Source organism: Microcaecilia unicolor, chromosome 11, assembly GCF_901765095.1.
Source record: "Microcaecilia unicolor chromosome 11, aMicUni1.1, whole genome shotgun sequence".
Taxonomy (NCBI): domain Eukaryota; kingdom Metazoa; phylum Chordata; class Amphibia; order Gymnophiona; family Siphonopidae; genus Microcaecilia; species Microcaecilia unicolor.
This window is the reverse complement of record NC_044041.1, coordinates 123,153,355-123,179,085: the sequence shown is the minus strand read 5'-3', so window position 1 is coordinate 123,179,085 and position 25,731 is coordinate 123,153,355. Positions and strand designations below refer to the sequence as shown.

Here is a 25,731-nt window from a genome sequence, read left to right as displayed (position 1 = left end):
CTGAACAAATTGTCATTATCACAGAACACAAAGTTTCTATTCTGAAATGCAAAACTCTTAGTGACAATGTACTTCCTTGACATCTAGAATTGGCCAAAAGGTACCTTCCTTTCTGGTGACAACAAAATAGACCTTTCTTCTTGGTGGGCATTGGAACTGCTGCTCCTAAATTTAAAGAGCTAATAAATTGGACTGTACTGCTTGTCTTTTCATGGAATCTTTGCAAAGAGATTTCCAAGAAGAAAATCTGTGATGGGGTGGCAAGGACAAATCTAGATCGCATCATACCTTATGCTATGATTTTATCTTGTTGGTCAGACTGGATGGACCTTACAGGTCTTTATCTGCAGTCATCTACTATGTTACTATGAATCTAGGTTGCCTCTGGCCATCAATGGGAGCTATTGTTCCGACACCAATCCCAAAATCAGAGGGTCTAGACTTAACAAAAACAGCTAATTTCAGATTGCTAGCTAACCTTCCGTTTTTCACCAGGCTAATTGAATCTCATATTGGCTTATATTTAGATAAACATTCAACTCTTCACCCTTCTCAGTTCAGTTTTTGGTTTACATAATACTGAGGCCTTATTAATGATGTTAAAAGAGCTTTAAGTCAGATAGTGCTGTTGCAGTGTGATACTTCGGCTGCATTTGACATAAGTTCATCACTGTCTGCTATTAGACAAATTGAGTGAAATAGATTAAAAAGGTACTGTTTTTGGTTGGTTAAGGGACTTTTTTATTTTTTAATCAACTGAACCTCTTGTGTGCTAAAAGGGAGACAGGTACATAGAGGAGGCCTACAGGGACGTTGTAGAGAAGACCCACCTCCAGTCTGGCAGCCCCTGTGCTGCCTTGGAAGAGGTAGGTCTCCTAAATGGAGAGCATCATCCTGGTGAAGTTGGAAATAATCCTGTAGCCAGGACCAGCCCACCAGGGGATGCAATATCCTGTCATACCGAGGATGTGTCTCCAAGAGCTTGTACCCAGGAGGGGAAGGGTTAGGACAGCTGTTGTAGTTGGTGATTCGATTATTAGGCGTGCAGATAGCTGGGTGGCTGGTGGATGTGAGGATCACCTGGTGATTTGCCTGCCTGGTTGAAGGTGGTGGACCTCACACGTCACCTAGATAGGATTTTAAATAGTGCTGGGGAGGAACCGGCTGTCTTGGTACATGTAGGTACCAATGACGTAGGAAAATGTGGGAGGGAGGTTCTGGAAGCCAAATTTAGGCTCCTAGGTAGAAAGCTGAAGTCCAGATCCTCCAGGGTAGCATTTTCAGAAATGCTCCCTGTTCATGCACAGGGCCCAAGAGATAGGCAGAGCAAAGGAATTTCAACGCGTGGATCAGACACTGGTTAAGGGAGGAGGGTTTTAGATTTGTTAGGAACTGGGCAGCATTCTGGGGAAGGGGGAGCCTGTTTTGAAAGGATGGGCTCCACCTTAACCAGGGTGGAACCAGGCTGCTGGCATTGGCATTTTAAAAGGAGATAGAGCAACTTTTAAACTAGAAACTGGGAAAGGCTGACAGGCGCTCAAAAGCGCATGGTTCGGAATAAGGTATCTTTCAAAGGTATTACCAAAACAGAGAAGATGGGGCATTCTGATAGTAAGGTTGCAGTAGAGAGCATAGGTAGACCAGCGGGCTCATTTTCAAAGCACTTAGCCTCCCAAAGTTCCATAGAAACCTATGGAACTTAGCCTCCCAAAGTGCTTTGAAAATATGCCTTCAGGTGTCTTTAGATAAAAAGACAGATTTTCAAAATTGCACATTATCACTGTCAACTGCTCAGCAAGATGTAAATAGGAACAACAAACATAGTTTGAAATGTCTATATGCCAATGCCAGAAGCCTAAAAATAAAATGGGAGAGTTAGAATATATTGTACTAAATGAAAAAATAGATATAACAGGCATTTCTAAGACCAGGTGGACAGGGGATAACCAGTGGGACACTGTCATACCAGGATACAATTTTATATTGTAGTGATAGGGTTGATCGAATTGGTGGAGGGGTAGCATTGTATGTTAAGGAGGGCCTTGAATAGACTGAAAATTCTATAGGACATGAAACACATCTTGGAATCCCTATGGATTGAAATTCCATGTGTAAAGGAAAAAAGGATAGTGGTAGGAGAAAAAGGATCCTGGCCAGGATGAAGAGACAGATGTAGAAATGTTTTCAGAAATTAGGGAAGCTAACAAACTGGGGAACATGATAATGGGTGATTTTAATTAGCCCAATATTGTCTGGATAAGTGTAACATCAATGCATGCTAGAGAGGTGAAATTCCTTGACTGAATCAAGGACTGCTTTATGGAGCAGCTGGTTCAGGAGCCAACAAGAGGAGGAACAATTCTAGACCTGGTGCAGGAGGTAATGGTACTGGGGCCTCTAGATAACGGTGATCATAACATGATCAGATTTGATATAAGCTCTGGAGTAAGTACACACAGGAAATCCAATACGTTGGCATTTAATTTTCAAACAGGAGACTATGATAAAATGAGAAGAACAGTGAAAAAAAAAAACTTACAGGAACAGCTGTGAAGGTCAAAACTTTACATCAGGCGTGGATGCTGTTCAAAAATACCATCTTGGAGCCCAGGTCAAATATATCCCATGTATTTAAAAAGGAGGAAGGAAGACCAAACGACAGCCAGCATGGTTAAAACTTGAGGTGAAGGAAGCTATTAGAGCTCAAAGAGAATCCTTCAGAAGAAGGATCTGACTGAAAATAATAGGAAACTGCATAAAGAATGGCAAGTCAAATGCAAAGCGCTGATAGGGAAAGGCAGAGAGAGACTTTGGAAAGAAAATTGTGTTGGAGGCAAAAATATATAGTAAAAACTTTCTTAGGTATATTAAAAGCAAGAAGCTGGGAAAAGAATCGGACCGCTAGATGACCGAGGGGTAAAGGGGGCATTCATGGAAGACAAGGCCATAACAGAGAGATTAAATGAATTCTTTGCTTCGGTCTTCACCAAGGAAGATGTGGGAGAGATACCGGTGCCAGAAATAATATTCAGTGCTGACGAGTCACAGAAACTGAATCAAATCTCTGTAAACCTGGAAGATGTAATGGGGCAATTTGACAAATTGAAGAGTGGCAATCGCCAGGACCGGATGGTATTTATCCCAGAGTATTGATAGAATTGAAAAATGAACTTGCAGAATTAGTATTAGTAATGTCTAATTTACTGGAAGATTGGAGGGTGGCCAATGTAACGCTGATTTTTTAAAAGGGTTCCAGAGGTGATCCAGGAAATTACAGACTGGTGAGCCTGACGTCAGTGCCAGGCAAAATGGTAGAGACTTTATAAAGAACAAAATTACAGAGCATATTCAAAAGCATGGATTAATGAGACAAAGCCAACATGGATTTAGTGAAGGGAAAACGTGCCTCACCAATCTGCTACATTTCTCTGAAGGGGTGACCAAACGTGGATTTTCAAAAGGCATTTGACAAAGCACCTCATGAAAGACTCCAGAGGAAATTGGAAAAGTCGTGGGAAAGAAGGTAGTGTTCTATTGTGGTTAGGAAACAGAGAGTAGGATTAAATGGTCAGTATTCTCAGTGGAGAAGGGTAGATAGTGGAGTTCCGCAGGGGTCTGTGTTGGGACCACTGCTTTTAAACATATTTATAAATGATCTAGATATGGTAATAACTAGTGAGATAATTAAATTTGCTGATGACACAAAGTTATTCAAAGTTGTTAAATCTCAAGAAGATTGTGATAAATTGCAAGACAACCTTATGAAACTGGGAGACTGGACAGCCAAATGGCAGATGATGTTTAATGTGAGCAAGTGCAGAGTGATGCATGTGGGAAAGAGGAACCTAAACTATAGCTACGTGATGCAAGGTTCCGTGTTGGGAGTCACCGACCAGGAAATGGATCTAGGAGTCATCGTTGAGAATACTTTGAGTCCCTCTGCTGCAGCGGCAAACAAAAGCAAATACATTGTTAGGTGGTATTAGGAAAGGAATGGAAAATAAAAACGAGGATGTTGTAATGCCTTTGTATCATTCCATGTTGCGACCGCACCTTGAATACTGTGTGCAATTCTGGTCACCGTATCTCAAAAATGATATAGCGAAATTAGAAAAGGTACAGAGAACGGTGACGAAAATGATAAAGGGGATGGGATGACTTCCCTATGAGGAAAGGCTGAAGCGGCTAGGGCTTTTCAGCTTGGAGAAAAGACGGATATGATGGAGGTATATAAAATACTGAATGGAACGGCTACCATGTCTACACATGACTCACTTGTTTTACTCTTTCCAAAAATACTAGGACTAGGGGGCCCGCAATGAAGCTACAAAGTAGTAAATTTAAAATGAATTGGAGAAAATATTTATTCACTCAACGTGTAATTAAACTCTGGAATTTGTTGCCAGAGAATGTGGTAAAATCAGTTAGCTTAGAGGGGTTTAAAAAAGGTTTGGATAGCTTCCTAAAAGAAAAGCCCATAATCCATTATTCAAATGGACTTGGGAAAATCCTCTGCTTATTTCTAGGATAAGCAGCATAAAATGTACTGTTTTGGGATCTTACCAGGTACTTGTGACCTTGATTGGCCACTGTTGGAAACTGGATACTGAGCTTGGTGGACCTTTGGTCTGTCCCAGTATGGCAACACTTATGTACTTAAGTCATCTACTTGGTGACCTTTGTGTGGAGTGCCTCTGGCTTCTCCATGGTCACCTGTTTTGTTTAACATCTGAGTTCTCTAGGGACTGGTCATTTAAATCAAGGAGAATTTCTGTATTCATATGCAGATATTTTTGTTCATGTTCCGGTTCTTAGTGATCTAAGTGCTACCTATAGTAAGATTTTCTAATTGTATAGGTAGGATAAGAAAATGGGATATCACTCGTTTGCTGAAGTTGAAGAATACCAATAAGATTAAAGTTATTTGGGTCAGTAATGGAGTTTTATTAAAGTAATAGAGTTTTATTAAGAAAGGCATTAATCTATCATATTTCTTCATTCTGAATATTGTTTTAGCAGAGAGATCTTGTAATAATTGAAGTTTCTTGTGCAGTTTAGTGAAAATTCCACAATAGATTATTGTAATTCAATTTATCTGGGAAAGTATCAAGAATTGAGATCAGTGGTATAGCCACAGGTGGGCCGGGGCCCACCCACTTAGGGCTCAGGCCCACCCAACAGTAGCACATGTTTAGCAGTAGCTGATGGGGATTCCAAGCTCTACCAGCTGAAGACTTCCCCCTGATGGTAATGAAAATGATGTGCTCCACGTTACTGACACTTGTGAATGCTTCAGCGCATGCCTGCTGCAGACTGCCAAGGTAGAGAGAAGCATTTTCCCCCCATATTTTTTGGGAGGGAAGGGGGAGAACACTTGGTGCCCACCCACTTCTTGCCTAGGCCCACCCAAAATCTGCTATCTGGCTACGTCCCTGATGGAGATAAATGGGGGAAGCTACTTCTTTCCCTGGGATTGGTAGCATGGAATGTTACAACTATTTGGGTTTCTGCCAGGTACTTGTGACCTGGATTGGCCACTGTTGGAAGCAGGATACTGGGCTAGGTGGACCATTGTTCTGACCCAGTATGGCTATACTTATGTTCTTATGAACTAATAAAGCATAATAATCCTCTTACAAATATGATCTCACCAACTTAAAATTTTAGTTTAAAATAAACTTTTCTAAACAGATTATTAATCTGAGTCTCCAGTGTTAAATGAACTGTCTAGGATCACCTCTAAAAATAACTTTTAACGTTTTCTCAACTGGTGATCTCTCCACATCCTAGCAGAATGCTAGTTGGCAAATAAACCTGGGAATTGACTTCCAATCCAACTCTGGTCATTTGTGAGGTGGAATACTTAGTGTTTCTAATTCTATCCTGTTAAACATCAGTATTTTTGGTAAACTTGACTGGATTATTTCAATCTAATAAAACATTTTGGGTTTGTGACCACAGTTTACTGAGCTTTCTCTCTGTAAAGGATTTATACTGTAAATGAGTTCTAGATAGACCATTTTTCTTTCAGGCTGTTTATATTTGGAATAGTTTACTCCTATTTCAGAAGCATTTAAAAACATTTCTCTTAGGAAAATATTTGAATTCGATGATAAATTGATTTTTGTATCATTTAATTTCTGTAATTTCCTAATAGTCTTATTAGTTTTCTTGATTGTGAACTACTCAGTACCTATGAAGGGATTTAAGCGGTCAGCAAAAGCTTGAGAGTAGATCAGATTAGAGGTCACTAAGAGTAACCAGTGTCCTGCTTTAAAGTACTTGATACCTCTAAACTTAGTCTGCTGAAAGAAGACTTGGAAGTGACTTACGCTTATCCGCAGGAGGCTTATGAGGCTTGAGTGCTTCCAAATCCTTGGCTATTTTGTCAGGTTCTTTACAAAGCAGTAATTTATCTTTAAAAGGAAGCTTTCTGACATATGATTTAGAAGTTCTATCTGTTGACCAGTTCCTCAACCACAAAAACTGAAACTGATGAGCTGTAACAGATAGGCAGTAGTGTGCTGGAGCAGGCTCTCACGGGCTCGCGAGAGCCGTTTGTTAAATTTTGAAGAATTTTGGGAGCCGGTTGTTAAAGTAGGCCCTCCATGGCTACTTTAACCACTGGCTCCCAAAATGTGGGCTCGGGCCCCCACCTCAATTCTCTTTTACTTTGCTGGTGGAGATGCTGAGTTTCACCAGCCAAGTGAATAGACTGCTGCTGCTCCCCGCTCCTGATTTCCAGCTCTGAGCAGCAGGCTGGGACTTCCTCTGCATGTGCAAGAAGTCCCAGCTTGCTGCTCATAACCAGAAACAAGCAGTGGAGTGTGGTGGCAGTCCATAGCATGCCTATATGAGGTGGAGAGAGAGGGGCATGCGTAGTCCCCCCAGTCCACCCATGCCCCCCCCCCCCAATTGCAGGGCTGGCTATGCCCAGAGAGAGAGAGAGCCCGTTGTTAAAAATTTACCAGCACACCCCTGCAGATAGGTACTATGAATCTAATAATACTCCTCTTAGTTATAGTTTACAGCAGTTACCAACAGTCATATCACCCAAATAGACAAAAACCGGGGAGGATTTTAAGGAGTTTAAAGAAGCCTCAACAGTGCACCCCTTTTTTTTTAACTTGTGACTTTACCACACCAGCTGGGGCATTCACTCTCATCACCGGCTCTACACCTCCACCTCCTTCTGGTTTTTTTTCTATTTTTACTATTTTTTCAATTGTTCTTTCTTTTTTTCTTTTTTGTACTTATCTAGGTTAGCTGTATAGTGCAGTCTAGAGGGCCACGGCCGACTATGGCCAAAGTTTTGATCCTTCCTCAGGGTCCGTGGCACTTCTCTCTACAAAGCAAAAAAACAGCCCTTCAGACTCTCAAACCATGATCTAGGTTCGCTAATCTCACAACCCTGCTGTAAACCACATTTACTCACATCACTGTTCTGACGACCCGAGCTTCGTTGCTGCAGCTCCCTCAGATAACCTTCTTTAAATATGGCGCCCTTATTTATCCTGTTGACGTCAGATGCATACACTGAGCTGTAGCCAGTCACATCTTCTATACAAATGAGGCAGGAGGTAGATTTGACAGCAGAATTTCTGAGACAAACTTAGTTAAAGGCAAACTAAAAAAAAGTGATTCCACTCCAATCTGAGATTTAAACCTGTTGGGCAAACTGTCCTCAATCGGAAAATCCATCTCTGCTCCAGTTGGGCCAATCGTCTTTTACTGTCTCCACCTCTGCCAGTCAGAGCAAGTTGCTGTAGAACAATGCAGTTAAGGCTTGCAGAGTCGTGTTGTTTTTCTTCGCAGTGCATGGCCAGCAGGGCACCTGCTTTCTTCATATTGATACTGCTTTTATGTTCCGTCAAGCAGGTCATTAATTTTCATGAAGTGTGTCCTATGTATAACTTATTGCACAGACATTGGATGCAGTAACAGAGCCATAGGACAGGAAAAACCCTAATCAAACATAAGAGTATCAGCCAAATATGCCAAACATACTTCCAGACAAGAGAAATGGTCCTGAGAATCAGAAACTTGATGTTGGTCATTATCAGAATTCTGCAGTATCTAATAAAGAGAAGCACCTGCCAAATAAGAACCAGATATAGAAGCCTGAAGACCAAATCTCAAGATGTTTTAGAACAGACTCAGCTTTCCTATCTTGCAAATCCTCGAGGGCGATACCTCCTTCCACCGGCATAGTAATTTTCTTCAGTGACTGCTTAGGTTTCAACAGCCTAAGGTAGATGCTGTGGTCATTCTTCCTCCAAAGCAAATAAACAATATAGACAAGACATTGCTTTCCCAACTTTGAGATCTGTATCAGGAAGATCCCATTCTAGAATATCTTCACAAATAGGAAAAGTTTTAGGAAGTCTTTTAAGTCCCCTCAAAATAAATCACCTTGTGAGTCAGATTGAGAGAAGGAACAGAAATATTAAAGACTTCTGGAAGTTTAGAGGTCTTTTTACAAAGACGCGCTATTGTTTTTAGCGTGTGCTAAAAATAAGCATGTACTAAACGTTACAGACACCCAGATATTTCTAAGGGTGTCTCTAGAGTTTAGTGCTCGCTAATCATTAGTGCGCGCCTTTGTAAAAGGACCCCTTAGTAATTAAATGTGGAAGCTCCTCTTTTTGAAACAAAGAATTTTGGGTCATCTCCATCGTCGGGGGGAATTTCTCCTTTCCCAAGAGGATCTTGAAGAATAGATCTGGAAGCTAAAGAACAAGAATGATAAGAAAAACCCAAATAATGTAGGGATTCAGTATCAAATTCTTCCTGTTCCAACCTGACTCTTTTAGAAGAGGCAGCATCAGGAAAATTTGAAACAAAGTGAGTTGAAGGATGAGTGATTTTTCTTTAGCAAATAAGCCTGCTGCAGAGAGAAAATAATTTAGGTGAAAAAACCTGAGGAAACACCTGCCATAAAGAAGAAATCTGATTCATTGGTCTGCAACTGTACCTGTATTCTAACAGCTGTTTCCCCAATAGGGAAATGTAGGAAAATTTAAGACTTATCCCCACAGAAGGCTTACAAAAATATTCTACCTCGCTTGCTTACCAGAAGCTGCCCAGAAATAAACAACAGAAACGGAAAGGGGGTGGGAGGGAGAGACCTGGCACCACCAGCTATTACCCCAGGATGAATACAAATCCAGTTAAAATAAATCCTTCCCCGAGCTCCAATGTCACCAACCAGTCCATGAGCCAAAAAGGACTAGAATACTAAATTGTTTGAGCTGCACAGCACAATTCTGACCTTTCTATCACGCTCTGCTGGTCAATGGACACATAACACACTAGTTTCTGGACAGGTCTGGTACTGAGGCTAAGAAGCTTTGTCTAAAACGTGTCCTTCTGTCTTTTCCAGCTATCGATCAAGGCCCTCCATGTGTGTCCCGAGGCTGGGCTAGGTGGCCCAGAGTGTTGCCTTAGGGTCTCCCTGATGCCACTACGTCTTAATATTGACCAGGTAAGCATGTTAGCCTTTCCGTGGCCACCAAGTCTTTGTCTAAGGGCCTGGGAATAGAAGAATTGCTACAGAATTCAGGAATTTTTTTCACCTCTATATCGCTGTGGTTGTTATAGTAAGCAGAGTTATTGGTACATATACTACTACTAATTCTAATAATTTCTAAAGTGCTACCTGGTGTATACAGAACTGTACTGACACACATAAGAGAGAGTCCACAGAGCTTAAAGACCATTATTTTAGAAACATATCCATGTATAAATATAAACATTAACATATATGTGTGTGTGTATATGTATATATATATATTTCTTCGAGGACAAGCAGGCTGCTTGTTCTCACTGATGGGTGACGTCCACGGCAGCCCCCTCCAATCGGAAACTTCACTAGCAAAGGCTTTTGCTAGCCCTCGCGCGCCGATGCGCATCGCGCATGCGCGGCCGTCTTCCCGCCCGAACCGGCTCGTGTTCGTCAGTCTTCTTTTGTCCGCGCTCGGGACGGTCGTGTTTTGCCGCCGTTTCGTGCCCCTCAAGTTGACCTCGCGCGTCTTCGCGATTTTCGCAAAAAAAAAAAAAAAAAAAGAGGAGACCTTTCCGGTCTTTACCCCTTTCCCATGTTTCCAGCTTTTTCCCCGCGTAAGTTTCCTTTCGCTTTCGGGACCGGCCTATTTGGCCTCGATACGGGTTTTTTCTCCCTTCTTTTTGGTGCCTTTCGTCATCATTGCGAATTTTGATTTCGCCAGCGTGATTTTTCCGCCCATGTCATCGAAGTCTTCCAGCGGCTTAAAGAAGTGCACCCAGTACGCCCGGGTAATCTCGCTCACTGATAGGCACGCTTCGTGTCTTCAGTGTCTGGGGGCTGGGCACCGCCCGCAGGTCTGCAGTCTTTGTGCTCTTTTGAAAAATAAGACTCAGGTAGCGAGATTGGCCCAGTGGAACGTGTTGTTCTCGGGCTCTTCGACGACAACAGCATGGGATGCATCGAGTGCATCGACGTCGACTGCATCGAGGCCTTTGGCATCGACTGCATCGAGGCCTCTACCTCCTGCATCGTCGGTACCGAGGCATCGAAAGGCTGTGTCGACGTCGGTGGTACCGGGACCTCCGCTATTGCTGATGTCGTTGGACGGTGGTGCTTCGTCTGGAGTGCAGGTGAGGGCTGTCCATTCCCCTGCTGGTGGCGGTGAGCCTTCGGGTGGGTCTCCCCCTGCCCTGAGGGCTCCTGCGGTACAGCCCCCCCCCCCCCCCCCCCCCCCCCCCCCGAGATGACCCTCTTCGGCCTCGGCCCCGAGGAAGCGACGGTTGGATTCTACGTCCTACTCGTCGGTACAGGGAAGCTCCGGTGACATGCTTTGCTTGAAGAAGTCAAAGAAGCATCGTCACCGGTCTCCTTCCCGTCTCGGTACCAAGAGCTCTGGGTCGCCTAGGCATCGGCACCGGGAGGACCGCTCACCCTCTGTTCAGGAGGTGTCGATGCGCTCCCCCTTGGACAGCCCGGAACCGCCTCCACGCCCGGAACAGACTCTGACCTCGACGCCTGCATCGGCTTCTCAGTCTTCCCTGCATCGGCTTCCCAGTCTTTCTCCACAGCCGCTCTGCACGAGAGTCTCCAGGCCGTTCTTCCAGAGATTCTGGGAGAGCTGTTGCGCCCTTCTCCTCCGGTACCGGGGGTGCTTGCGCCACCGGTACCGTCGAGTGAGGCGACGTCTGGCCCCTTGCCCGAGGTGAGGTCTCCAGTATCGGGTACCGGCTACGGCCGCCTCCCAGGCAGACTCCTCGACGACGTCGGCGGAGGGAGCTTCGCCGGTGCTGGCGAGGGAGTCCACCTCTCGACGCTCCTACCGTGGCCGTGTTTCCATGGAGTCGAGTCGGGCACGGCTTCAGACACAGGTTCGTGAACTTGTGTCTGATACCGATGGTGAGGCCTCGTGGGAGGAGGAGGAGGACATCAGATATTTCTCTGACGAGGAGTCTGATGGCCTTCCTTCTGATCCCACTCCCTCCCCTGAAAGGCAGCTTTCTCCTCCCGAGAGTCTGTCTTTCACTGCCTTTGTCCGGGAGATGTCTACGGCCATCCCCTTCCCGGTGGTTGTGGAGGATGAGCCCAGGGCTGAAATGTTTGAGCTCTTGGACTATCCTTCTCCACCTAAGGAAGCGTCCACAGGACCCATGCATCATGTCCTAAAAAAAGACATTGCTGGCGAACTGGACCAAGCCACTAACTAATCCCCACATTCCCAAGAAGATCGAATCCCAGTATTGGATCCATGGGGACCCAGAGCTGATGCGCACTCAGTTGCCTCACGACTCTGGTGTGGTGGATCTGGCCCTAAAGAAGGCTAAGAGTTCTAGAGAGCATGCTTCGGCACCCCCGGGCAAAGACTCCAGAACCTTAGAGTCCTTTGGGAGGAAGGCCTATCATTCCTCTATGCTCATGGCCAAGATTCAGTCCTACCAGCTCTACATGAGCATCCATATGCGGAACAATGTGCGGCAGTTGGCGGGCTTGGTGGACAAGCTCCCTCCTGAGCAAGCCAAGCCATTTCAGGAGGTGGTCAGGCAGCTGAAGGCGTGCAGAAAATTCCTGGCCAGAGGGGTATATGATACCTTTGATGTTGCGTCCAGGGCTGCTGCTCAAGGTGTGGTGATGCGCAGACTCTCATGGCTGCGTGCCTCCGACCTGGAGAATAGGATCCAGCAGCAGATTGCGGACTCCCCATGCCGAGCGGACAACATTTTTGGAGAAAAAGTCGAACAGGTGATAGAACAGCTCCACCAGCCTACATGCACATCCCGATATTGCCAGCTCACAGGCAGTATCTGCGATTTCAGCTGGGCACACGTCACTTCCAGTACTGTGTGCTACCCTTTGGGCTCGCCTCTGCGCCCAGAGTGTTCACGAAGTGCCTGGCTGTAGTAGCAGCAGCGCTTCGCAGGCTGGGAGTGCACGTTTTCCCTTATCTCGACGATTGGCTGGTAAAGAACACATCCGAGGCAGGAGCTCTACAGTCCATGCAGATGACTATTCAACTCCTGGAGCTACTGGGGTTTGTGATTACCCAAAGTCCCATCTTCTCCCAGTGCAGAGACTCAAATTCATAGGAGCTCTGCTGGATTCTCGGACGGCTCGTGCCTATCTTCCGGAGACAAGTGCCAACAATCTGCTGTCCCTCGTCTCCCAGGTACGAGTGTCCCAGCAGATCACAGCTTGGCAGATGTTGAGATTGCTGGGCCACATGGCCTCCACAGTTCATGTGACTCCCATGGCTCGTCTTCACATGCGATCTGCTCAATGGACCCTAGCTTCCCAGTGGTTTCAGGCTGCTGGGGATCTAGAGGACATGATCCACCTGTCCACGAGTTTTCTCAAATCCCTGTACTGGTGGACGATTCGGTCCAATTTGACTCTGGGATGCCCTTTCCAAATTCCTCAGCAACAAAATGTGCTGACTACGGATGCGTCTCTCCTGGGGTGGGGAGCTCATACACCCAGGGAAGCTGGTCCCTCCAGGAACGCGATCTGCAGATTAATCTCCTGGAGTTAGGAGCGGTCTGGAACGCTCTGAAGGCTTTCAGAGATCGGCTGTCCCATCAAATTATCCAAATTCAGACGGACAACCAGGTTGCCATGTATTATATCAACAAGCAGGGGGGCACCGGATCTCGCCCCCTGTGTCAGGAAGCCGTCAGCATGTGGCTGTGGGCTCGCCTCAAGGCATGTTGCTCCAAGCCACATATCTGGCAGGCGTAAACAACAGTCTGGCCGACAGGTTGAGCAGGATTATGCAACCTCACGAGTGGTCGCTCAACTCCAGAGTAATGCGCCGGATCTTCCAGGTGTGGGGCACCCCCTTGGTAGATCTCTTTGCATCTCGAGCCAACCACAAGGTCCCTCAGTTCTGTTCCAGACTTCAGGCCCACGACCGACTGGCATCGGATGCCTTCCTCCTGGATTGGGGGGAAGGCCTGCTGTTTGCTTATCCTCCCATATCTCTGGTGGGAAAGACTTTGTTGAAACTCAAGCAAGACCGAGGCACCATGATTCTGATTGCTCCTTTTTGGCTGCGTCAGATCTGGTTCCCTCTTCTTCTGGAGTTGTCCTCCGAAGAACCGTGGAGATTGGAGTGTTTTCCGACCCTCATCACCCAGAACGAAGGGGCGCTTCTGCATCCCAACCTCCGGTCTCTGGCTCTCACGGCCTGGATGTTGAGAGCATAGACTTTGCCTCTTTGGGTCTGTCGGAGGGTGTCTCCCGTGTCTTGTTTGCTTCCAGGAAAGATTCCACTAAGAGGAGTTACTTCTTTTTATGGAGGAGGTTTGCCATCTGGTGTGACAGCAAGGCCTTAGATCCTCGCTCCTGTCCTACACAGACCCTGCTTGAATACCTTCTGCACCTGTCTGAGTCTGGTCTCAAGACCAACTCTGTAAGGGTTCACCTTAGCGCAATCAGTGCATACCATTACCGTGTGGAAGGTAAGCTGATCTCAGGACAGCCTTTAGTTGTTCGCTTCATGAGAGGTTTGCTTTTGTCAAAGCCCCCCGTCAAACCTCCTACAGTGTCATGGGATCTCAATGTCGTTCTCACCCAGCTGATGAAACCTCCTTTTGAGCCACTGAACTCCTGCCATCTGAAGTACTTGACCTGGAAGGTCATTTTCTTGGTGGCAGTTACTTCAGCTCGTAGAGTCAGTGAGCTTCAGGCCCTGGTAGCCCAGGCCCCTTACACCAGATTTCATCATAATAGAGTAGTCCTCCGCACTCACCCTAAGTTCTTGCCGAAGGTAATGTCGGAGTTCCATCTGAACCAGTCAATTGTCTTGCCAACATTCTTTCCCCATCCGCATTCCTGCCCTGCTGAACGTCAGCTGCACACATTGGACTGCAAAAGAGCATTGGCCTTCTATCTGGAGCGGACACAGCCCAACAGACAGTCCGCCCAATTGTTTGTTTCTTTTGATCCCAACAGGAGGGGAGTGGCTGTGGGGAAACGCACCATATCCAATTGGCTAGCAGATTGCATTTCCTTCACTTACGCCCAGGCTGGGCTGGCTCTTGAGGGTCATGTCACGGCTCACAATGTCAGAGCCATGGCTGCGTCAGTGGCCTACTTGAAGTCAGCCACTATTGATGAGATCTGCAAAGCTGCGACGTGGTTATCTGTCCACACATTCACATCTCATTACTGCCTGCAGCAGGATACCCGACGCGACAGTCGGTTCGGGCAGTCAGTGCTTCAGAATCTGTTCGGGGTTTAGAATCCAACTCCACCCCCCTAGGCCCATGTTTATTCTGTTCCAGGCTACACTCTCAATTAGTTGGATAAGTTGTTAGGTCAATCTCAGTTATGTCCTCACCGTTGCGAGGCCCAATTGACCATGATTGTTGTTTTGAGTGAGCCTGGGGGCTAGGGATACCCCATCAGTGAGAACAAGCAGCCTGCTTGTCCTCGGAGAAAGCGAATGCTACATACCTGTAGAAGGTATTCTCTGAGGACAGCAGGCTGATTGTTCTCACAAACCCACCCGCCTCCCCTTTGGAGTTGTGTCTTCCCTTGTCTTTGTCTTGCTACATACGGGACTGACGAACACGAGCCGGTTCGGGCGGGAAGACGTCCGCACATGCGCGGTGTGCATCGGCGCGCGAGGGCTAGCAAAGGCCTTTGCTAGTGAAGTTTCCGATTGGAGGGGGCTGCCGTGGACGTCACCCATCAGTGAGAACAATCAGCCTGCTGTCCTCGGAGAATACCTTCTACAGGTATGTAGCATTCGCTATGTTCACTGCAGACTTTGACAAGAGCAGTTCCTTTGGAATGTAGAGGATGAATGCAACTTGAAGATGGAAAGATGAAAAGGGGAGGGCATTAATTTGGATATGAAATGGAGGAAGGAGATGGGATGATAGTTAGTAGGACTAGTTGGGTTCAAAAAAGGAAAGGGGAACAATTGCCGTGGTGAGTAGTTGATTGGAGATATAGCAGATGGAATATTTGATTGAAGAAGAGATATAACTGAGGAGCTGAGTGGGAATGAGGTAGAGAGATAAGTGTGATGTAGCCCCTCCCAGCAGGAGGTCACAGAGATAAGAAAAACTCTCCACAACAAGAAGTAAGTAGAGAGGTCCAAAGTATAAGGACATTTCCTCTCACCAGGGACAGTATTTTGAACTCCCTTTTTAAGTCAGGGTGAAATAAAAGCATGTAGTCCAAACATTACAAATCAAAAGAAATAAACACACAGCTTGGTGGCCATTTATATCTTTTCGCAGTATTTAGGTTTCAGTTTAATTTGCTGTATATTGTCCTCAAAAGAAAAGGAAAAATAGATCCAGCCAAGGACCAGGAGAGCTTTATGTAAGTGAGCTCCTTTGTGACAGTTCCTATTACTGCTGGTAAACAATTGTCCTTCTTTTGCTTAAACCTAATGCCTCTTCCTTCTGTTAAAACAAAGTTTTACTCAGCCAGCAGGCTATGGTTCATTCTTTAGGCGTGAGGGAGAGCCCTCAAAAATTCCCCGTCCCCCAAACAGTCTTATTTAAAGAGAAAACTCTGGTGCTAACACAGCTACCCAGCACCCGAAAAATACCTCTCTCATGTTTTGCGTTTGGCCCCGCTAACAAGCCTAGAGCTGAAACGGCTAGCGGATCCCCCGCATAATCACTCATAATGGAGAGGCCTGATCTCCATTATGCCCCCCCCCACCACCAATCTGCTAGCAAAACAAAAGAAAACCCTTTAAGGTAACTGCTGGATTAATTCCTGACTTTTCCCAGAGGCTTTTTAAATGTCTGTTTCTATTTCCATCTCCTCGCCTACTTCAGGTGGTATAGGGACTGAGTTCTCAACCTCCATGGGCTTTTCCCTGACCTCAACTGCAGCACTAGTGATTTCTACTTCCATGGGCTGGGGAAAATTGTTCCTTCTCCTCCATCTCCCAGTCCCAGGTGCTAAGAGTTTTAAAATCCTCCCCCTTCTTAGGAAATCCCCACACCATTGGTCTGGGTAAGCAGGATTTTTCCTGAACTTTCTTTTCCTTTCTTTGGGTGCCTAGCAACCTTTCATTAAAAGACCTGGGGTGCCGTCTGTTGATTGCAAATGTATTTGCATCTGTTTTCCTAGGCTATCCTTATTCCAGAGATTAGTGGGAGGGTATTGAGCTGGAGGTGGCAGCGCCCCTAGAATACCTCTCCCTCCCTCCTCCCACAAATAATGAATTTAGAAAGAGAGAATGGACAGTTTCCTTATCTATGATTTCAGAAAAGGAGCAAAGTATAGCAGAGCCAGGGGAAGGAGGCTATGATCTGGTGAATTCGTGATTAATCACATGAGTCATCATGCTAAGATCTAACGTTACAAGGCTTAATGAACTTCTGGATTCCATTTGTACCATTTAAATTATATGGTGTTTAGATGGATCTTGAAAACGTGGGTCTTTCAAAAATATTTATGAAGACAGGTTGGTTATATTTGTATCAGATCTTGTACTAGTTGTGTTTTTGCCACTGGTAATGATTGCATAAGGGTAGGGCTGGGTGTGATTTAGTTTGTTTTCTGTTTGTGTATGTCTTTACTGAATTTTTTTTTAATTGATTGTGTTTTATGATTTTTTTTTTTCAGTATTTATATACTGCCTAGACTTAAGCAGTTTACAATTTTTCTTTTTTTTCCCATTTTTTTCAGGTGCTAGTACTGTCCCTAATGGGCTCACAATCTAGTATCATATTGTACCTGGGGCAATGGAGGGATAAGTGACTTGCCCAAGGTCACACGGAGCTGCAGAGGGAATTGAACCTGGTTCCCCATTAGGCCACTCCTCTCTCCAAACATATTGTAAGCTCCTTGAATTTTGGTTGATTAAGTGGCCTTATAAGTAGTCAAAATTGGGAGTGGAGGAGTGGCCTAATGGTTACAAAAGCAAGCTGCATACCAGGGAAGTCAGTATTTTAAATCTAACTTCAGCTACTTGTGATAATGCATAAGTCACTTAACCCTCCATTACTTTAGGTACAATCTTGGGGCCTCTTTTATCAAGCCTTGCTAGCGGCTCCCAGTGCGGTAATGCCGACAAAGCCCATTAACTTTGAATGGGCTCGGTGAGCAGTGTCTCGTGGGAACCAATAGCAAGGCTTGATGAGAGGCCCTTAGATTGTAAGCCTCTCAGAGACAGGGACATACCTAGTGTATCTGACTGCAGCTCACCTGGAGCTGCAACTGAAAAGGGCTAAATTTTTTTTTTTAATGTCCAAATTAAATGTAATAAATCTAGTTATGGAAAAAGTCAGTCAGTCTGGGTAGAAAGTGAAGGAGGTGAAAGGATTTTGGAGGTAAGTGTGGTAATAAGCTAGTGTGGTTGGAGGTAAATGTGTCAGGTGGATATGATCTTTCTTGGAGAATTTAAAGGACATTGAAAAAAAAAGGTGAGCATGAATTTGAAATGGTATAAAGGCAACCTGGGAGCAAGATTTCAGCCAGAGGCATTCTGCAGAGCTGAATGAGGAATGTAGAAAAAAAACTCTGTAGATGAGTTTGATATACCTTAAATGATAGGGTTAAGAGCAGGGCAGGAACACCCAAAGCACAGGAGAGTATAGTGTTACAAGATGAAATTGCTTCATTAACAAACTGAGGCTGGTGAGTAAAGGACAGAAGATGTGTTATTGGAGAGGATGCAAAGGTCTGTGGCCTGAATTTCCCTAAAAGTGCTGATGGTGCTTGGTCAAGACTGGGGGGAAGGGTTTTAAGGGTGAAAGATAATCTGAGTGAGGTGAAAAATCTTGAGATAAATAAAAATGACCATAACAGCAGCAATAGAAGTAGAATCCTCAGGGGAAAGCCAAATCGCAATCTCAAAGCAAGATGGCAGACAGAGTGAGAGAGAGAGAGAGACGTCATAAAATGTAGGCAAGCTTATTGGAAACAGCAGGCCCTCAACAGATAGCAAGAGAAGGGGAGGGAAGGTCAGAGGGCTAATGGATTGCAGTACATAGAGAGGGCAACCCCTGCCCTGAAGAATCAGTTCTTGGACTGGTGTCTTTAGCTGAAAAGAGGAGAACAAGAAATGGAGATGTAATGAAGGTGACAAGCCTGAGATATTCTCAGGAAAAAAGATCAAAGATAGTGAGAAAATGTTGGCGCACAAGCATAGTAGACAGGATAGAAGATGGACTGACTGGTGAGCTGGAAAATGCAGACAGTAGCTTTGCTGGTTGCAAGGATTTATGGTAGGGAGAAAAATTGGAAAGAATAATATGAAGGAGAAGGAAGAATGATGGTATACTTGTGTATAAATAACAGATTTTTAAAAAGTGAGCAAGGTTAGAGTGCAACTGGAAATATAAATGAACAGGAACTAGGTGTGAATGAGTGGACAGGAAGCAAAATCCAAGCACAAAACTTGGCTGCCTGTGATTTTCCTTCTTACACTTTGCAGCTCCTTTGTTGTCTCTGTTTATTACAACCTGAAGCACTTAGGTTTAATGATCTGCACTCCCCCCCCCCCCCCCCCCCAGGCCTGTTTTGAAAGAAAACCTCACAAAGTCAGTAATGGTGCTGTAGAACTTTAATCAAAATAAGGCACAACTCTACACAGTCTTGTGTTTCGGCCATGTGGCCTGCATCTGGAGTCTTTAAGGTTCATAAACATCTATATGTTGGCAAATATTTAAAACATACATCAAATTTCTTAAACAAAAATACCTCAGATATGGATAGTGGAGCATACATATGAAAAATTACTGGAAAGCAAACATTGGAATTTATTCATAAGACTAAACACAAACATTGGTAAACAAACATAACAACAACACATTCAATCTCTGTTCTATCAAAAAAGAAAAAAAAAAATATATATATATACAGTGCAGTCCACTTAAGTGCAAGGGTCTGGGAGCAAAGAAATGCATGCAGTTAACCGGAGCCTGCACTTAACCATTTTGACCCAAAGAAGCTTGACATCTGATAAACATATGTACAGTACTGTTTATTATTATACATACAGTCTCCGTTAACTGACGCTAGGCGTACTTGAAGTAATCAGTTATAGTCCTCTGTACACTATTGGGTCTGTGAGTTCCATAGACTACGTCTGCCAGACGGTAAAAACTGTCATTGCACTGACATCCAGTGGCCTCCAGATAGGCCCGCAAGGTGTCAAGACTCTCCAGCGCTCTTGCAAAAGTGAAAGGAGGAGGTTGTTGAATTTCATCAGCATGTGCCTCGCTGCTCATTTCATCATCTGCTTCATCATCAGCCGTTGTTGCCTGCATGTAGGCGCATATCTCAACATCAGTGCTGTCGTCAGCTGTTTGTAGATCATAATCAACAGCTACATAGTGATGAAACTCCTCTTCAGTAACACCGGCTGGGATGAAAATACCCTGTTTATCTGACACGTTTGCAACAGCTGCATCTGTTTTGTCCCTCTCCACATCCTTAACAAAGCTTGCCCGCTTGTAGCAGTTCACAATGGTTGCCTGAGTAACATGATTTGAGGCTTCTTTCTGCATATGTAGGGAATCCAACAGTGATAGATTACGAGCCAGTTCAACAGCACGTTTATCCATGCCAGTCTGGTCACCCATAACGCTCATCAGACGACGTAGCACAAGAGCCCGATAATGTTGTTTGAAATTGGCTATTATGCCCTGATCCATATAAGTATCAGAGAGGTAGTGTTTGGTGGTAGGAAGACCACCTTGACGTTAGACAGCCTGATATCATCCCTTGTGTGCAGCACAATTATCACGAAGCAACAAAATATGACGCTTTTGTGCCTGCATTCTAGTGTCTAACTTCTTTAGCCACTGCTTCCAAATTTCCCCAGTCATCCATGAATTTGTGTTAGCCTCATATGACACAGGAAGTCTCTTAACTTTCTTGAAATAACGGGGCTGTTTGCTCTTTCCAATGACGAGGGGTTCCAACTTCTCACTCCTATCCATATTGCAGCAAAGGAGGATCGTCAGTGGGTCCTTCGACGTTTTACCTCCAGTAGTTTCGGCATGTTTGAATGCAAGTGTTCCATCAGGAATCGCTCGCCAGTAGAGACCGTTTTCGTCAGCATTGAAAATGTCACGAGGTGCAAACTCGTTCAAGATGGTAGGAAGAACTGAAACAACCCAATTTTCAGCACCAAAGTCATCAGTGTCTTGTTTCTCACCATGCTGTTTCTTGAATTTTATGTTGTTCCTCTCCTTCCATCTTTCCAACCATCCAACAGTGGCTTTGAATTCAGTTAGTCCAAGACTTTCAGCTAGCTGGTTAGCTTTCTCCATAAGCAGTGGACCACTGACAGGAAACTGTCTGCTCATGACTTGAGAAAACCACCAAAGAATAGCATCTTCTACCTCCTCAGCTTTTCCCACCCGTTTTCGTTTCTGTTGTGGATTTGTATTGTTTTGCCAGTCTTCCAGAAGCTGGTCTTTCTGCTTCAAGACACGTGAAATTTGACTGGGATTGACACCATATTCTTTAGCAATAGATGCTTGACTTTGTTTTCTAATTTTTTAAGAACTTCTATTCGTTCAGCCAGTGTTAAAGTCTTACAGTTCCGCGACGACAACCCCAGTGTACACTCTAACAACATTCTTTCGCTTATTCTGCCTGTGGCAGTTAAAGGGGCGGTAAATTTGAAATCTCGTTGGTTGTCACGCGCCAATCGGCTTCCATATTCCGTGCATGCTCTTATGCGGAGTCTTTCCTGCAGAGGAGCGGTCTTAAACCATTCATATAAGTGAATCTTGCACTTATCAGTGGTGCGTTAACCAAAGTTTGTCCCCATAGAAATTGATGGCGCCAAAAACGGGACCAAAGTACGGCATGCAGTTAAACAGAGCATGCGCTTATGCGACGTGCACTTAAATGGATTGCACTGTGTCTGTGTGCGCGAAGGCGGTAGAACGAGAGGACATGAAATGAGATTGAAGGGGGGCAGACTCAAGAAAAATGTCAGGAAGTATTTTTTCATGGAGAGAGTAGTGGATGCTTGGAATGCCCTCCCACGGGAGGTGGTGGAGATGAAAACGGTAACGGAATTCAAACATGCGTGGGATAAACATAAAGGAATCCTGTTCAGAAGGAATGGATCCTAAGGAGCTTAGCCGAGATTGGGTGGCAGAGCTGGTGGCGGGAGGCGGGGATGGTGCTGGGCAGACTTATACGGTCTGTGCCAGAGCCGGTGGTGGGAGGCAGAACTGGTGGTTGGGAGGCGGGGATAGTGCTGGGCAGACTTATATGGTCTGTGCCCTGAAAAGGACAGGTACAAATCAAGGTAAGGTATACACAAAAAGTAGCACATATGAGTTTATCTTGTTGGGCAGACTGGATGGACCGTGCAGGTCTTTTTCTGCCGTCATCTACTATGTTACTATGTGTGTGTGTGTGTGTGTGTATATATATATATATATATATATATATATATATATATATATATGAGTGCGTGTGTGTAGATAGATAGATATAGATACATTTTGAACATCAATATTTAACTAAGGCACTTAAAGCCATATATTACTAGAGCAAGTAACGTCCTGTAAAAAGTAAGAAGAAGATTGAAAGGTACTGTAACCCTTATGTCATCCAGTAAAGTGGTTAGAATACCCCAATAAATAATTTAAAAAAAAAAAAAAAGAAAACCCCAAATAGTAATGTAGTGTGTGATATAAAAACTGTCAATGACAGTACAGTGCTTCTATATGGTGAATCTGAACAGACAATGCTAAAATGCTAAGTCAAATATATGAAAAATCACACAAAAGAAGGTATTGCTAGTCAGAAGAATGGATCACGTGTCCAATGCCACAGATGGTGTTGAATACAATGTTCCATACACCATTAACGATATAGGGGAAAAAATGTTAGTGATCTTGCTATAGGTTCACTTTTTATAGATAAAAATATTAAAAAGAAACTAAAATCCAACCAAACGAGATCTCTGGGCACTGCTGTGTCCATATAAAAAAGAGAGCTCAATAAAAGACTAAATAAATCTAATCAACTTCCAAGTGTAAATAAAAATTTAATAAACTAAATAAAACTTAGATGAAACCAGAATGCCGTTCAATATTCTTCCTATGTATTCTCACAGACACCATACTGCTTACATCAAAACCAAATGTATTGAATTCAGAATCCACCATAGCTTAAAAAAATCTTTGAAGGTTTGGGTTCTGAGTGCAATACTTGTGATTTTATTTATACTTGGAAGTTGATTAGATTTGTTAAGTCTTCTTATTGAGCTCTTTTTTATTTATTTATTTATTTATTTATTTATTTGTTTATTTATTTATATGGACACAGCAGTGCCCAGAGATCTCATTTGGTTGGATCTTAGTTTGTCTGGCAAACAGCTGTGAAAAGTGAACCTATAGCAAGATCACTAACAGTTTTTGACTTATAACATTACAGCATTAGGTATGTAATCCAATCTTCTGACTAGCAATACCTTCTTTTGTGTGATTTTTCATATATTTGACTTAGCATTTTAGCATTGTCTGTTCAGATTCACCATATGGAAGCACTGTACTGTCATTGACAGTTTTTTATATCACACACTACATTACTGTTTAGGGTTCTGTAACCACTTTACTGGATGATGTAAAGGCTACAGTACCTTTCAATCATTGTTCTTATTATTTTTTTTTATATGACATTACTTGTTGTAGTAATATATGGCTTTAAGTGCCTTAGTTAAATTTAAATGTTCAAAACATATGTATTTTTTGGATAGAATAAGAGATTGAATGGGTTGTTATATTTGTTTACCAGTGTTTGTGTTTAGGTCTTATGAATAAATTCCAGTTTTTGCTTTCCAGTAGTTTTTCATTCGTATGCTCCACTATCCATATTTTAGGTATTTTTGTTTTTAAAGAAATTTTATATGTGTTTTAAATATGTTTGTCAACATATAGATGTTTATAGACCTTATGTTTTTATAGACTCCTAATATAAGCCAGGTGGCCGAAACACAGGCCCGTGTCGTGCCGTATTTTAATTAAAGTTCTACAACTCCATTACTGACTTTGTGTGGTTCCATTGTCATCTTCACTATGTCTGTTCAACATTGAATTGGTTTGTGAGGATTGATTCTTCTGTTTTGCTGTTTGAAAGAAAACCTTGCAGCCTTTCAAAAGCATATGTGGGAATTTCCAGTTTTTAAAAAATGGTTACTGCTAAATCCATTGTTTGTGTGTCATTTTTCCCCCTGGTTTGGTTCCTACTACTACTACTTATTTCTGTAGTGCTATTAGATGTACACAGCGCTGTACACTTGAACATGAAGTGACTGTTCCTGCTTGAAAGAGCTTACAATCTAATTAGGACAGACAGACAGGACAGAAAAAAGATAAGGGAAGTAATAAGGTGGGAAAGATAAAACATACAGGGATACTATACAAGTGAATAGGGATTAGGAGTTAAAAGCAGCATCAAAAAGGTGGACTTTTAGCCTAGATTTGCTATTCCAGGCATATGGTTCAGCAAGATAAAAGGAATAGAGTCTGGAGTTGGCAATGGAAAAGAAGGGTACAGATAAGAGAGATCATTGGGTAAGAGTGTAGGGAGAGAGAAGAGTGGAAAGGTACTGAGGAGCTGCAGAGTGAATGCAATTGTAATTCAATAAGAGGAGTTTGAACTGTATGTGGAAACGGATAGGGAGCCAATGAAGTGACTTGAGGAGAGGGCTAATATGAGCGTAGCGACACTGATGAAATATGTTGTGCAGCAGAATTTTGAACAGCTTGAAGGGGAGAAAGATGGCTTAGTTGGAGACCTATGAGAAGCAAGTTGCAATAGTCTAAGCAAGAGGTGATAAGAGTGTGGATAAGGGTTTTGGTAGTGTGTTCAGAAAGGAAAGGATGAATTTTGGTGATATTATAGAGAAAGAAACCGTTTTTAGCAGTCTGTTGGATATGTGCAGAGAAAAAGAGAGAGGAGTCAGAGATAACTCCAAGGTTATGAACTGATGAGACAGGGAGGATGAGAGTGTTATCCACAGAGGTAGAGAATGGTGGAAGAGGAGAGGTGGGTTTAGGGGGAAAGATAAGAAACTCAGTCTTGGTCATGTTTAGTTTCAGATGGTGGTGCGACATCCAGGCAGCAATGTCAGACAGGCAGGCTGAGACTTGGGCCTGGGTTCCTGCTGAGATTTGTGATGTAGAGAGGTAGATCTAAGAGTCATCAGCATAAAGGTAATACTGAAAATCATGGGATAAGATCGGAGCACCAAGGGAAGAAGTATAGATGGAAAAAAGAAGAGGTCCCAAGACAGAGCCCTGAAGTATACCAGCTAATAGTGGGATAGAAGTGAAGGAGGATCCACCACTGTATTCACTAAAAGTGCAATGGGAGAGATAAGAAGAAAACCAGGAAAGAACAGAGCCCTGAAATCCAAGTGAGGACAGTGTATTGAGGAGTAGGCGGTGATCAACAGTGGCAAAAGCAGCAGATAGATCAAGAAGGATGAAGATAGACTAGAGACCTTTGGATGTGGCCAAGAACAGCTCATTGGAGACTTTAGCAAGGGCTGTTTCAGTTGAGTGAAGAGGGTGAAAGCCAGCTTGAAGTGGATCAAGACTAGCTTGAGATGAAAGAATGTTAGCACAATGTTGGTGAACAGCACATTCCAGTATCTTGGATAGGAAAGGGAGGAGGGAGATAGGGCAGCAGTTACAAGGACAGGTTTGGTCCAGTGAAGATTTTTGAGGAGTAGTGTAACTGCGGCGTGTTTGAAGGCATCAGGAACAGTTGCACTGGAAAGTGAAAGATCAAGAAGATGGCAGGTAGAAAGGATGACAGTAGGAGAGATAGTGCTAAGTAGATGGGTAGGAACAGTATCAGAGGAACAGGTAGTTAGTTTGGAGGGGGAAAGAAAATGTGCAGTTTCCTCTACAGTGATTTTAGAAAAGGAAGAGAAGGAGGCAAGGGTTGAAAGAATGGACTGAGGTAGAGGTGACTTGGTTGAGAATTCAAGGTTAATCTTGTGAACCTTATCATGAAAGTATTCAGCCAGAGTCTGGGGAGAAAGTGAAGGGGGAGTTGGAGGTAAAGGCAGCTTGAGGAGAGAATTCAGTGTGCAAAGAGACGCTGAGGGTTCCAACCTGAAATTCACCTATGCCTCCAAGAGGAAGGGAGAGGGAACCAGTGGTTGCAATATTCAGCACTACTTAACTGGGTAGAAGCTGCTTCTACCTGGTTAAATTGCACTGACCAGGTTATACCCAGATTTTAAGCGGCACATAACCAGTTAATGCCAGGGT

General features: G+C 43.9%; 1 protein-coding gene across 3 annotated transcripts in view; it reads left to right on the top strand.

Annotated features, from left to right (window-relative positions):
* ATG2A (autophagy related 2A) overlaps window positions 1-25,731 on the top strand; it is a 114,548-nt gene that overhangs the window by 76,316 nt on the left and 12,501 nt on the right. For all 3 annotated transcript variants that reach the window (XM_030217736.1, XM_030217737.1, XM_030217735.1), the window contains exon 34: window positions 9,383-9,484. In XM_030217736.1, coding sequence (XP_030073596.1) covers window positions 9,383-9,484 — 102 coding nt within the window. The remainder of the gene's footprint in view (window positions 1-9,382; window positions 9,485-25,731) is intronic.